The 14,979-nt window shown below is 32.1% G+C and overlaps 1 protein-coding gene and 1 long non-coding RNA gene across 2 annotated transcripts; both read right to left on the reverse strand.

Annotated features, from left to right (window-relative positions):
• Positions 1 to 13: 13 nt before the first annotated feature.
• Positions 14 to 4,721, reverse strand: LOC140062372 (uncharacterized). The gene is made up of 3 exons (XR_011847475.1): positions 4,670 to 4,721; positions 492 to 640; positions 14 to 28 (listed from the first exon to the last, which is right to left on the reverse strand). It is a non-coding gene; the product is annotated as an uncharacterized lncRNA (long non-coding RNA).
• A 1,984-nt stretch (positions 4,722 to 6,705) lies between these two features.
• LOC140062705 (geranylgeranyl transferase type-1 subunit beta-like) lies at positions 6,706 to 14,117 on the reverse strand. Its single transcript, XM_072109015.1, has 9 exons — positions 13,854 to 14,117; positions 13,394 to 13,524; positions 12,919 to 12,986; positions 12,223 to 12,380; positions 10,673 to 10,805; positions 10,164 to 10,209; positions 8,319 to 8,503; positions 7,947 to 8,055; positions 6,706 to 7,633 (listed from the first exon to the last, which is right to left on the reverse strand). Exons 1-9 carry the CDS (start codon positions 14,045 to 14,047, stop codon positions 7,482 to 7,484), a joined length of 1,176 nt encoding a protein of 391 aa, XP_071965116.1. The 5' UTR covers positions 14,048 to 14,117; the 3' UTR covers positions 6,706 to 7,481.
• Between the last annotated feature and the right edge of the window lie 862 nt (positions 14,118 to 14,979).

Raw genomic sequence — 14,979 nt, forward strand, 5'->3', positions numbered from 1 at the left:
GGTAACGAAAATTAGGTCTAAGCGTTCTCTTTTGGAAAATATAAAAGTAAATAATAATGTAATCCTATGTCTCTGTAAACTGATAATTTGTATACATTTCTTTTTCTATTATTAAGTTGTATGTAGAAGTCTAGGATAGGCCTATACTGAATACCAACGATATGGATCACTCAGATTTTCAGAACAAGAAAAAGAGACTCATAAATAATTCTAAAATGCTTTATATATCAAACCGAAAACAAATCAATGCAAAACAACTGTTTGCCTCACAGTAACTTAATGGTACAAAAGGAATGCTATATTCTTTCACCTACTAGAGAAATAAAATGGAGTGACATTATTTACTTCCGTTAAAAGAGTGTACATAGAGTAAAACCATTTTATAGGTCTAATGAACTACAGTATTTTGTTTCATCAAAACCACTTGCACATACAGAATTTTAACAGCATTTATGGTGTGTTACTATTAAAAACTATTATTTCATACTTACATAAATCTGTTCATAATCGTTTCCAAAACGGTCACGACATATCAATAGCACTTGTCTTCTGGCGTTGCTGTATCAATATATATCAATGAGTAAGTAAGTAATGACTTCGGACTTTCCTCATACTCTATTTAACTGTAATCTTTGTTGTACTAAATAACAGAAAAAAGGTCTAAGATTTTCGACCATCAGAAAGTGTTTTTATTTTCTTCAAAATGTCTATATATACTTAATTTTATTTGTTTTTGGTAATTAAGTGGAGACTGCCAGATAAATAGATAAAATAATTAACCTAGTGACCCATACAAAATCATCATTCTAAATGTATAACCTGTACGAATGTTCTATTGAACGTCAACAGCTACTGTGTGGGACATGAACAAGCAACAATGAAGTTCAATTATAAAAATGAAGTGCGTTTTTAGGTTTAAGACGGTTGAATGAATATGTAATAACACCCAGTATTGAAGATATTTTAGCCGGAGGTATTTTAAAGAATGTATACATGGTGTAACACCATTTCTACTGGACTATTATAAAAAAAACATCAGAACCCATGAATTTATTTTAAATCTGTTAAGACAGGCCTTTTTTAGAAGGTATCATTAGCAATACGTGACAACTGTTCACACCTCAGCAGTTGACAGTCTGTATATAACTGTCTATGATCGGATGTGAATTATTGCTGAAAGTGAATTTCTGTTTCTTGTGACCACAAAATGTGTGTTTGAAGACAATAGTCTTTAAGAGACCGAATAAAAAACTTGTCAATAAGTTAAGTTTATTAAACATGACATGAATATCATATTACTTGCTGTTGTGCTAACCTCATGTTTGCCTAATACAACATTTCCTTACATATTTAATCAACTAAGTTGATGTTGTTTATCATGGTAATATTGTAGCTCTGTTATATTTTTCAAATATTTTTGTCTTTTTCTATATTACTAACCTTCAACTAATTTTGAGCAATTGTATGTACTACAATTGTATAACTATGAACTATTTAAGTTAATACATATTTTTTGTAAAGTTAACTTCCTGTACTAAACGTCATAACAACGAAAACAAATTCATGCTTTTTTAATATAGTGGGAAATGAAGCAATAATTAAGCCTACATATATACTAATCTATATATAGATGTTTGTTGAATAAAAGACAAATTCTGATTCAAACGTTAGGGCTATTGTTGTTTTAGGAACGCTAGTACACCAAAACCAGTACAGTTTCATGATCATTCAAAAAATGTCATGATATTTTACTCACAAATTGTCAAGACCAAACAAAGTAACGTTTTCTGCTAAAAACACAGTAAATAATCTTAATCAATTATCATTAATGATGAAAGAGACAACAAAGTGAGTGAGATGGGTTATTTGTTTCAGATCCAGTCTTAATCAGTGCCACTGTTTTAATACCGTACCTTATATATATACATATATGTTCACAACACATGGATACTATATACAAATTATTTGGTCAATTGTTTTCAATATGTAGAAAGCTTGTTCAAAATAATTGTACAATTTTTGTTTAAATAAAAGAAATAATGCAACATTACATGTAGGCTCAATCATTAATTCATAACATTTATTCATTCACTAGTCGACCACTTTTGAAAATATAAAAGCTAATCTTTAAATTAATATACAATCTTTCCTAATAAAATATGTTTGTCTCTGTGAACTACAGTAATTCTTTTTCTATTGTTTTTAAAATTTCTCATCGCCAAAAAACTGCAAATTGTAACAGGGAGGGATAGATTTTATTAGCAAATTGACGGCTTACCCCAATGGGGCGAATTCGTATATATATATATATACTGTACATTCTAGTAACACCTAATTTCCCCAATACCATCATTCTAAAATGAAAAAAAAAATCGAAAATCCATTTTAGGTCCTTTTAGTCGTGTGCAACGCCACTATGTCGGTCGGTTGGTCGGTCGGTAAACACTAACTTGAGCACGCGACTACAGCCATGTAGCCTATATGGCCTTGTTAAGTTATAATTGTATCATTTGCAAACTTACAATAGTGAAACGTTTAATCTGGTAGCTGAAAAACTATATCATTACAAAAAACAAACAAGTTTCACTCCTTCTACCTTCATCAGTTATAGACTAGATCAGGAAGTATGTATAACTATAAGTATCACCTGTGAGAATGTCCTATTGAACGTCAACAGTGAACTTCAATTATAAAAATGGAATGCCATTATTTGTGTCGTACCGTTGAATAAATAACTTGTAATAACACCAAGTATTGAAGGTATTTTAGCAGAGGTATTTCAAAGGTTGTATACATGGTGTAACTGTTCTGTTTCAACAAAAATATTGCCCTACAATATGTACTTTTATTGTATCAATTATTCTTAAGACAATTATTTTAAACAAATATCAGAATCCATGAATTTAATTTAGATTTAGATTTCTTGTGACCCCAAGTGTACAGTATTTGAATACAATAGCTTTTAAGAAACCGAATAAAAATGAAGCACGAATAAAAATGGTCAATAAGTTAAGATTTTTAACCATGAAATGAATCATATTTCTTGCTGTTGTCCTAACTTCATGTTTTGCCTAATACATCATTTCCATGGATATTTAAGTTAGGCCTAATACATATTTTTGTAAAGTTAACTTTCTGTACTAAACGTACGAAAACAAATTAGTAACTAGATTTAATTTGTCACTATGACGAATTATAGGTTATATGCAACGATTTAAATAAAGATAATTTTTTTTAAGATTGATTTTGTCTTGATCTTTAATTATTTATAATATGTGAAAGATAGGATCTTGGTAGCGCAAATACAAATATCCGATATCACTGTGGCACATCGAGCCACTTGAATAAAACAATCCGATCAAAGATCCCTCCGCGTATATGTCATACCACCCTTGTTACATAATAGTAAAGACATAAGTTACTCTAGATTTTATTATACATCAGGCGTACAATTTATACACTAAGAAATAAAATTGAATAAACAATACGGATATATTTAGTATTATTTCGTTTCGATTCCGAAGGTGAGATTCGATCTCAGTACCTCGACTGCTACAGGAGACGCGATCACAGACCACCGAGCCATATACACACCTGAATAAAAAATGAAGAAAGATTCCTCCGTGTATTTACTATGCAGTAACCACTTTGGTTACATATCGCAATGAATCATATTTTTTTTATACTATGATGACATCTTTAAAAATTTTAAAGAATGATGCACTGTCAACGTATATATACTTTTAACTTTAATATATGAACTTTTTAAAGAAGAAGGTTAAGTTTGCTATTTCGGTCCAAGAAAATGTCATAGTTTGTTTGATTATCGAAATAATTTTTTTTTTATTTAATATGATAACGTAACGAATAAATCATAAATATGATACATACACTTACAGATGTATGAAAAATGAAGATTACTTAAATCAGACTTTATTTTGTAGTTTTAACAAAGTTAACCACTTCCGTAGAAAAAAACGAAAAAAATGTTTTCACTTATAAAATGAAAAAATAAATGGTTCAATTCAACCAAAAACCCACTGGCTGGCAGCCAATATGACCATTTGTTTTGCTTTAAATTACATTTTTTCATGTAAATACATTTTTCCGATCCAATTTTTGGTCAAAGTGGATAACTATTATGTTACATTAAATATTATATTCAACAAACATTTTTTTATGAATCATTTTTTCAGGGGGAGAATACATGAATGAAAAATAAAACACGAAACACTTAATTTTAGTATATCTTTGAAATTATAAAGTTGTAAAAAGTATCATTTTGAGTGATGACGTACGCTCATACAGCAAGGCGGTACGATTAGTGGGCATTTGTGGAGGGGGGAGTGGGGTCGAATCATAAAAAAAACCCTGACTACGGGCCTGGTCTATAATCATTTTTTAAATAAACATATATTTTCATCATTGTTTTAGCCTACACATATGCTTATTCTGTTATGTGCTCGTACAACACAATTTCAAGTTAAAAAGTGAATAAAATATAATGACATTGCTAAAGAAAGGTTGGGGCGAATTCGTATATTGTAAAAATATACCTCTACCACTTAATTGCTCTAAAATGAAAAAAATCGAAAATCTATTTCAGGTCCTTTTTAAATTATAATTGTATAGAAGTTGGGAGTACCAATACAACTATTTGAAAACTTACCGCGTGAAACATTTAATCTGGTAGCTGAAAACACTATTAACAAACTTCATCCGTGATAGACTAGATCAGGAAGTATGTAATAATACTAAAGTAATACCTTTAATAACTACTGTGTGGGACACGCATGAACAAGCAACAATGAAGTTAAATTATAAAAATGGAGTTCTTTTTAGCTTTAGGACGGTTGAATAAATTCTAAACATGTAACAATACCCAGTATTGAAGGTATTTTAGCCGGAGGTATTTTAAAGAATGTATACATGGTGTACCACCATTTTAGGTCTAATGGACCGTTGTTTTAACAAAAATATAGGCCTACAATGTTTACTTTTATTGTATCAATCGTTCTTAAGAAAATTATTATAACCAAATATCAGAATCCATGAATTTATTTTGATGGATTTTTTCAGACAAGCCTTCTTTAAAATGTTCCATGGATAAGGGAGAGGGGGACTCTAGCTACCTCCTGTCTTTCCTTCTTCAAGTGACAACTTTTCACATCTCCATAGTTGACATCCTGTACATGCCTTGCAATGACGCGAATCATTGCTGAAAGTCAATTCAGTTTCTTTGACCCCAAGATGTGTATTTGAAGGCAATAGTCTTTAAGAGAAACCGAATAAAAATGTTCAATAAGTTACGTTTATTAACCACCGAAATGAATAATGCATCATTTCCATATGGTTTTTATATACTGTATTTAAAAAATATTTTAAACAAAGTTTTAAATATTTTAAAATATGTTTTATATGTTGTTTTTTAATATTGTTTTATTCATGAACATTTTACTTTTGTGATTTTGATCAAATAAAATAAATGAATAAATGAACTAATCAGTAATTATAAGCATTGCTTTTTTTATATAGCAGAGAAAGCACTAAGTAGGCATATTGAATGAAAGACCAATGTTGATTCATAAGTTAGGACTATTGTTGTTTTATTCAGGCAAGCTAGACTTAGAATGGAGTTTGTATTGTTCAAAAGCCATCATGATTGTAAAAGAGCTACAATTTAAACGTTTCTAAAGAATCGAATTGTGCTATACAATGATTATATCTTCCTTTACAAATATTCAAATTTTTGGTTTAATTTAAAATCATAAGAACATAGGAGAACAGTTTTTATTTTAAACAATGGTAAAAAAAAATGCTGAAATTACGAATAGTGTAAATTTATTTAAAATTACAGTTACTAAATTACTATTAATGCTACAATAACATTAATTGAATATTTATACAAATATTTAAATTATTGTATAATGTAATTAATGTCTCAGGTGCAATCAGTTAAACTTTTCACAGATAAATATGTATATCATTGGCTGTAGAAGTACACTGGTTGCTTCTTTGCATTGTGGCTTTGTTAATTATTTATTATTTATTTATTTATTCACTTTATTCCTTTCAGTAAAGACAATACTGAGAGACAAAAGCTGTCAAAGACTACTATCGCCAAAGAGCGTGCCTCTCCAACTCCAACATTCATACAGATATGCACTAAAAACTAATTAAGCAAAATTACTAGCAATAAACGCAATTGCGAGGCCAATCATGATTCTGTTTATAAAAAACGAATACAAGGAAAATTACTACACGAGTTCCTCTTGCTATGCATAGCATAGATACCAACAACTACTACTATTTATTCAGAAAATTTTCTACAGAACTAATTTTAAAGATATTTAATTTCAGACATTCTCTATCTAGCTTGATTTAATCTGTTTCACTAATATTAAATATTTGTTTAAAGCTACTGAAATTACAAATGGTATATTGATTTCATATAATGTAGATCCTCTTTGTACAGGTACTGTTATCCCAGGATCCAGAGTTTTATTATGAATTGTCCAGTAAGTTTGTTTGAATAGGCAAGAGTGACAGAAAGTTATATATTCTTACATATTTCATTATTTAATATAGGCATAATTATTAAAATTGAAAAAAAATAAAATAAAAATGTATACTTGATAACAGCTATCATAGTACTATTATTGTGGTTAAAAAAATTAATATATATGTCTATTTATGCTTGTTCTATTCTACTACCATTTCTACTGCACTAAAATTGCAATATTTTAAAATTCTATTGAAAAATTCTTCAGATTATAAAAAATTGAAAATTAAAAATGCAAAAAAGGCAACGTATGTTCTTTAGTAGCAATTCAAAGACTTTTATTTTACAAATACTTTTTTATGCGAGATATTCTATGATTTTGGTTTCATTTAATAATGTTTAAATAATGGAATTATGATGGGCGCATTTGGAAAATGAAAAGTCACTTCCCACCTACCATTAGACCATTAGACTATGCTGTGTTAAACACACATTTTGTTTGTCTGTTTTTTGTTTGTTTTTTCAACTCTCTAGCAACACCTCATTTTCGGTATGAATTTAGCAACTTTATAATTAATACTTGAAAAATATAATTTAATAGGTATTATAAATATTGAAAACTTACTCAATAAATAATTTTATTGGATTTTTTGTAACACCTAATAATTTAAATTATTGGACACCAATATAAATTTGCATAATGAATTTACACACAAGGTTTGCTTTTATAGTAACTGTTGCCGCAGATGAAAGTTGGGTTAATAGTACAAGTAGGTAGGCCTACTCACTGCCAATAATATCAGCTGGGTTGAACTGTGTTAGGGTTGTTTACCATGCTTGGCAGTAAACAAGTTAACAACCATATTGACATGACAGACGCTTCTCATAAGGTTCTGTATTCTGATTATCAGTGCAAATACACGAGAGCTTAATCTGACTCAAACAATTGATTTATCACTTATTACTGAACATCTGAGCTTCAAACTTCATTTTCTCGTAGCCACGTTGTTTGAAGACTGTGCAGATGGTCGACTGCTCGCTGTGAGATATTGAGGGCAGCATGCACAGGTCGTACACCAGACTCGGACATTAACGATAACCCGCACACCCCAAAGTAAGCATGTAAAGCATCTGTAACATTGAATGCAAAAATATTATTAATGTTGATTTGGATTTTGCTTTATTTAGCTATTACTTCATAGTTGCAGTACAAACTGAGAGATTTGAAATGTGTGACAAAACTCACTTATTTATTACAGAGACAATGTATATTATTTTTATTTTTACTCAAGTAACCCTATGACCATTTTTATAGTTTTAATAAACAAATCAATTTGAATACATTTCCTATCAAATTGTGATGAAAATTAAGAATTCATAGACAACATTGTCGATCATTTATGTAAGCAAAACATAGGTTTTATAAAAAAAAAAAGCATCTTACCTGGGTGGTATTGCGGCCATTTTGAGAAGCCTCCCATTGATTCATCTTGCGTTGATAATATGTATGTCCTGTTGCAATTAGCATCAATTAAATGAAACATATCTAGAAGCTGTAAACACAAGACATTATTTTATAAACCTGATCGATGTGGTTTCCATATTGTTTTCATTATCAATTTGAATAACTTTAGTTTTAACCTGCACAAGATATTAGGAACTTTTTTATCATGTTCATGTGAGTGGCAGTCGATGTTAGTGGACTTGCGAATGAGCAAATATCAAAATGACGTCATAAGGTCAGTCGACATAGTGAATATGCAAATTAAAAAGTTTTTGCATTGACTGAACATTTCAACATTCCGTTTTACTTTACCTTGAGTGTGGCTCCTACCCAGAATGAATAACAAGTATCTACTGGTTTATTTGGCCTTCCTTGGAAACCAGATTGTTGTCGTTGGATACACCATCTTTTTAACTTCTCAAGTTGTTTGTTTGTTAATGTACTCTCTAGTTTACCCATGAGTACTAACGATGCTATTGCACAAAATGTCGTTCCACCTGCAAACATAAATTAAATAATAAATTAGTATTATTATATTATGGCAGATGTCTGAATGATGGATGAAACTAGGACTATCATTGACCAAGGGCTTCTCTTGACCAGTGCCCACCTTAACCAGAGGCATAAGCCAATACGTCTGAGGCAGATACTATTCAATTCAATTAAACTTTATTATCCCCATTGGGAAACTCTGTTGGCCTTTTCAAAAATACAGTACATATAAATATAAAATGGATACAGTACATAAAATATAAAATACGATAAAAAAAGTCATACAAAATATAAATATAAAATCCTAAAATGTCGATTAAAATACTACTAATAAATAAAACTAGCGCATGTCATTCATTATAAAACTGTATTGCACAGGAACGAATGAATTGCCATATCTATTTGTTTTAATTTTTCTTTGAAGGAGTCTGTCACTATGTTGACTTTTGTTAAATTTATAGTGCAGAGGGTGAGCGTTTTTATTACTAATTCATTATATACATAATATTACATAGCCTATGTAAATACGCGAACGTGATTGGTTGAAACTGCATCACATGACTACCGCTGCGAGGATCGTAAATCGTATATATCCTCGAGAACGATGATATTGACTGTGTAATTTTCGCGTAATAATCGTGTCCCCTGTCATTAATCATATAAATTCTCGAGTACGATGATATTGACTGTGTAATTTTCGTGTGCAACACTCGAGTTTGCCGATAAATAAACAAAAGTCATCTACTCGATCTTGAACTCGGGTGGAATTGTCACTCCATCGCAAGACGACGTTTCATCCGCTGGGCCACGGAATTTGCTTGAAGAAATTAATCTTCTAAACTATTTAAGCTATGCATACATAGCGCCCTCATTTGTTATAAGTCCACCCTAAATGTGATGAAACACCGTTTATGATTGGTCAAAACTCACGGTAGTAACCTAGTAACTAGTACGCGCTGAACATCCGGTGATTCGGCTCCTCGAAGATCGAGAAGACGACGAATTGTTTATTCGGCCTACCTGATTATAATATTATTATTAATAGGCTTATTGATGGAAATTCTTCTGTTAATTTAAACGACCTAGGCCTAAGTGAATATTTTATTGCCAAGGAATCATTAATTAGTAATTATCTGTATATTATTCTTCGCAAGGTAAGGTGTCTAGGCAGGCTTGTTTTAAATACAATACAAATACTATAAGGAGGCCTAGCTAGCCTAGCTTCACCCAACCCAGCAGACTTGTTCTTGGCTATATAATATAACAGATATTGCCTTTTATATCGGTTAAATATAAGATTTGACATCCCCTCGGGAATGATATTAAGTTCTCGGGGAATATATATTTCCCTCAGCTGCCGCTTCGGGAAATATATATTCCCTCGAACTTAATATCATTCCCTTGGGGATGTCAAATCTTATATTTAACCTCTAAGCAGTCAATATCTGTATAATATAATACGCTGGGCAAATTCAGGAATTCTAACAAGAATACCTGTATGAAGAAGGGGATCTTTAAAGCATAAATTTGTTTTTCTTCAGTTTTTTGGTTGCATATTTTTAATTTGAACATTTAATAAACATATATTTTCACAGTGCCAGTATTGGTTTGAGAGAATACAATGTAAAAATATTAGTTAAAAATTATATTAATAAACCCACATACCATGTCCTTCATCTCCTGGGCCTTGACCAATTGAAAATTCATACGTCTACAAATAAATAAATAAAAAGAATAGATCTTTACAATAAATGTTATTAAAGAAAATACTAACCAATTGCTACACTACAGTATTAGTAGTATTAAATGTATTTGTAACAAACATAGGTATTTATCTATTATATTATAAGCTCTGTCTACAATATCAAACTTGACATGACAAAAAAAATGTGATGTGCCCATATATGGACATAATGATATCACTACCATATTTGGGCAGATCACTAACATATTTGGGCAGATCACTACCATATTTGGGCATATCACTACTACCATATCATTATATCTACTGTATAGACAGAGCTTTAGACAGTTGTTATTCATGTTGTCAAATAAATGATTTAATGTTTTAGATGAAATCGTGTGTACTTTAATTGCATCATTCAAACATACTATAAAAATAAAGAAATACTTTTGTAGGAATCTGAATATATTGATACTTTGGATATACATACCAAACTTTGTTTGATATATTCAGTTGCTTTATTTTGGTCCATTCCACTCCAATCATTTAAAATATAACTAATACAGCTTGCACAATAAATAAACCTCATGTCACTCTCACTACCTTGATATGTTGCAGTGTAACTAAAAAAAAACACACATTTCATTACTGTAATTGTTTGTAAAGAACAGCAGTCCAAAATATTACATGGTGTGAGAACATAAATATACAAATATTGAAACTAACTTTATAGGCTAGGCAATCTAGATTAAAAAAAGCCCAATTGAAACATGTTGCAAACAAAGATTTATCTTTTTTAAATGGTCCCATATACTGATGAATTCCAAAATTTGAGCATCATTCATCTCTTTCATCTATATGGTATGCAAATTAGCTTAAATATGCAAATTAGAGTGAAATTACAGGTACAATATCTAAAAAAAACCACTAGTGTTAGAGAGTTGATTTTTGACCCAAGTATATTCCTATGGAGGTTGGGCACGAAATTTTAAGATATCTACGGGGTGGGGTTATACTCAAGCATGGGATTATATTCGGACATATACGATAATAAACAATGATAAATAATAATAAACCTTTACCATACTTTGTGAACTTTATTAATAATAATAGTTGGTTGGTAACGAAAGTTATATTATAATTAAAAAAACTTCTGCCAAACACTATCAAACAGACATTTACTTATAGAAAGACATTGTCGATAAGTAAAGAATGTCTGAATTGTTTCCTTCACTCCAGAGTGCCGCCAGATTCCCTGGAGATACAGACTCTTTGGGCCTGTTCGTAGGGGTTGAAAATACCAGCTTATTCCCGATTTCCGTTTGCGTGATCCAATTAACTTTTGCCTCAGGCTACAAAAAATTCGAGGTAAAATGTTCACCAAATTTGCAGGTTATTTCAGCGATAATCCAATTATACTCGGCCTTCGAGGATAATAAATCTCCGATAGAGGCAATGTGTCAAATTTTGACAAACGTTCGCTGCCTAGGCCCGTCATTTCTCCTAACTACGAAGCTCTTCCATACACGCTTCGAGAGCGATCGTCAGCTGGTGCTGTCCTTGTTGGTGTAGACCGCTTAGTAGGCCTAGCTGGTCGGGGAGCCGCTGGTCGGTGGTGTTTCCGTCGTGTAACATTGGGCTCAAATTCTTCGTCAATGAGTAAAATAATGGTCGTCAGGAGAAGGCATATTTCGGCAGGATTATCGGCGTTAAGAGGCATAAGGTTTGTCGCAAGGATAAGCAGTGTAAAAGGTAGCAAGTAATTGTTTATTGTAAAGAAAGATCGCGAGTAAAAAATATACAACACGAAACTAGCGTGCGAAAATGGGGTCGTAGGTTGTAAAGACAACTGACCTTAAAACGTAATTTCCGGTTTGTGATTCGTCGATTAAGCATTTAAGCGGTTAAATATTTCAAGTACGAACAACGCTCAATTTATAACCCGAGGCATGGGTGAAATTAAGCGCTTATTTTAACCACCGTACGAACACGACCTTTGTGTCAGACTAATGAGTTCCACAGTTTGCTAAAGGAGCTTACCATCCATTAGTTTTCTGCAAAGCACGTAACCCTGTAATGATTGCACCTTTGTTTATTCTTGATAGGTCATCACCAAGAACAATTAAGGAACTAAGAGCAGTGTATGTCATTGCAATGTGTCCATAGTCAAATGAAAACCCTGGTCTTGGCTCAGAACCCTACAGAGAAATGCATGATTATTTCACACTTCGCCTACAGATAAATAGGTTTGTGTTTTATGAAAAAGTAATATAAAGCTCTGTCTACACTATCAAACTTTATGTGACAACAAAATGTGATGTGCCCATATATGGACATGATGATGTCATCAGCCGTTATCAATCCACTGCTGGACGAAGGCCTCAGCATGCAGTCTCCAATACTGTCTGCCTTTTGCCTTGCTGTACCAGTTGGTACTGCTCCAATATTGTTGGAGTTCATCTCTCTAATGCTTTCTTTGTCAGCCTCTGCTTCCATGATGTCATAGCACTACTATATTTGTGCATATCACTTCCATATTTGGGCACATCACACTTTTTTTGTCAAACCAGTTTGGTAGTATAGACAGAGCTTTAATGTAATGAACATTTGACAAGTTTAAGGAAACTAGTGAAAAGAATGAATATTTATTGTCTTATTTAAATATTTAATCAATTAATGTAATTTTTAATATTTAATTTCTTTATTAAACAGGAAACTGTTTTAAATATTTTGTACCTGAGATGAGTTGTATGGAATTCCTAGTGTGGACGATCCTCTAAAACCACAGCGCTTTCCAGATTCTTCTGTGAAGGAAAAAAAAAAAAAAAACAAATTATTATTCGTATTAATGTCTTTTATGTTTTTATATCACTTTTACTATTCCTTATTCTCTGATGATATATTATTGCTTGGCCCCACAATAATAATACAGTGGGTAATGGTAATTCTTGAAAATGAAATTTATGTTGAACTAAAATTGTTGCATATTCGGTAATAGCAAACATTACATAAAGCTCTGTCTACACTATTAAACTTGTTTGACAAAAAAAGTGTGATGTAAATGGTAGTGATATGCCCAAATGTGGTAGTGATATCATCATGTCCATATATGGGCATAATTTTGATAGTGTAGACAGGGCTTTAGATGAAGATCCAATTTTTGTATTCACTGGCAAAATATTATTACTACTGCTGTATTATTATTAGTTACCTAAATCATTTGGGTCAGGTAGTACTTGCATTGAATATATCCAATCTATATATTCATCCGTTTCTTTTATTGTTTCTTCTAAAGCACAAAGCATATCAAGGCCAGAAATTGCAAAAAATGCGATAGTCATCCTGCAAAAAAAAAAACTGTTGTGTTTCTAAATAAATATAACACTTTCTTTCTACCACTAACATTTTATTTATTTTTTACAGTAAAAGGCCTATGAATAAATACAAGGCCTATTCATTACCTATCCTGCTTTATCAATATTCTAGGAGCATAGACCTACATAATAATATACTATAGAGGCCTATCCCTTTCCATCTAGGCTAGGCCTACTACTAATAGGCAATACCGTTAACCGGGTGTACGCGTCGCTCGGCTAGCCTAGCCTTTATTCGTTTGACTGCCTACAGAGGCGAGGCCTAGTTTGTGGTAGAACATTTGTGTTTACGCATACCTGCTCGTGTCTAAAGAAGAATATCCTGATGGCAGAACTTGAGTACATCTTTTAAAGAATTTTATATGTTTTTCAATGAGGAATTCCATTGAAAATGACTTGATTTTCCCTAAAAAAACATTAACCGACGGATGATGTGCGAGAGTAAATAGAAATATACCAAATTGGTAGATCGAGCAGGGCTGCCTTAACATTCAACCACAATACGTCTGTATGATAGTCTACTCGGACTAGGGAGTGGAGGCAATTTTCGGAGGAGGTATTGGGAGTTCACCAAATAAAAAATAAATGAAACAAAATTAAAAAGAAAATACTTTTCGTAGTAGCGGCCGGAAATTGCATTGACATATGAAGTGAAATAAGTCTTCAGGTAGTAGTACTGTATAGAGTATCCTACGATAACTATAGTAATGTTAACATTTTAACTATCCAGACCCGACTTAAAAGTTTTGGGTAGGTGTTTCTCTAGTTCAAAAATCTGTTTCAGAGATCAAATACATGTGTAAAAAAAGCCAAAAAAGAGAAGGGATGTTATGGTGTGCTCTCCGTGCCTTAGCACTAAGGCCCTGCCACACCCTTGGGGTCGTTTTCACCACCACATCATCATAAGATGCATTGTTGGTGCTGTCCTGATGTGTTGTGGAAAGGAGGACGTATAATTCTGTGAACCCCAAACACAGTAGCTCGCATAGCTTTAACTCTATTCCACCAGCGTGGGGTTCGAACCCCATGACAATCATGTTGGTAACACGACGCTCAGTCGACTGAGCTAACCGGTCATCTTGTTTATAAGTAGGTTAATACAAGCTTTAATTGTTCCCTCAAGATGACGGTTATGTATGCATTTATGACGTAACGATGAATTATGAAATATAAGCACGTATAAATAGACTATTGTCAGCTGTTCAGTCATGTACTTTGTGGAAGGGGTAAGCTCTGTGTTGAGTACTCTCACCTTTCGCTTGGGTTCGAATCTCTCGAGATTTGTTTTATTTTAACCATGGAAAATAGAAAGAAGACTAATATGAGGGTTAACTATCTAATTTACAGTAATCGCTATCTATTTTATAGAAAATGCCTCACTCCACCGTAGGCACTTTGCCACCCTCGGCCAGCCGTTGCCATC

Source organism: Antedon mediterranea, chromosome 11 (genome assembly GCF_964355755.1).
Source record: "Antedon mediterranea chromosome 11, ecAntMedi1.1, whole genome shotgun sequence".
In the NCBI taxonomy this organism is placed as follows: Eukaryota; Metazoa; Echinodermata; class Crinoidea; order Comatulida; family Antedonidae; genus Antedon; species Antedon mediterranea.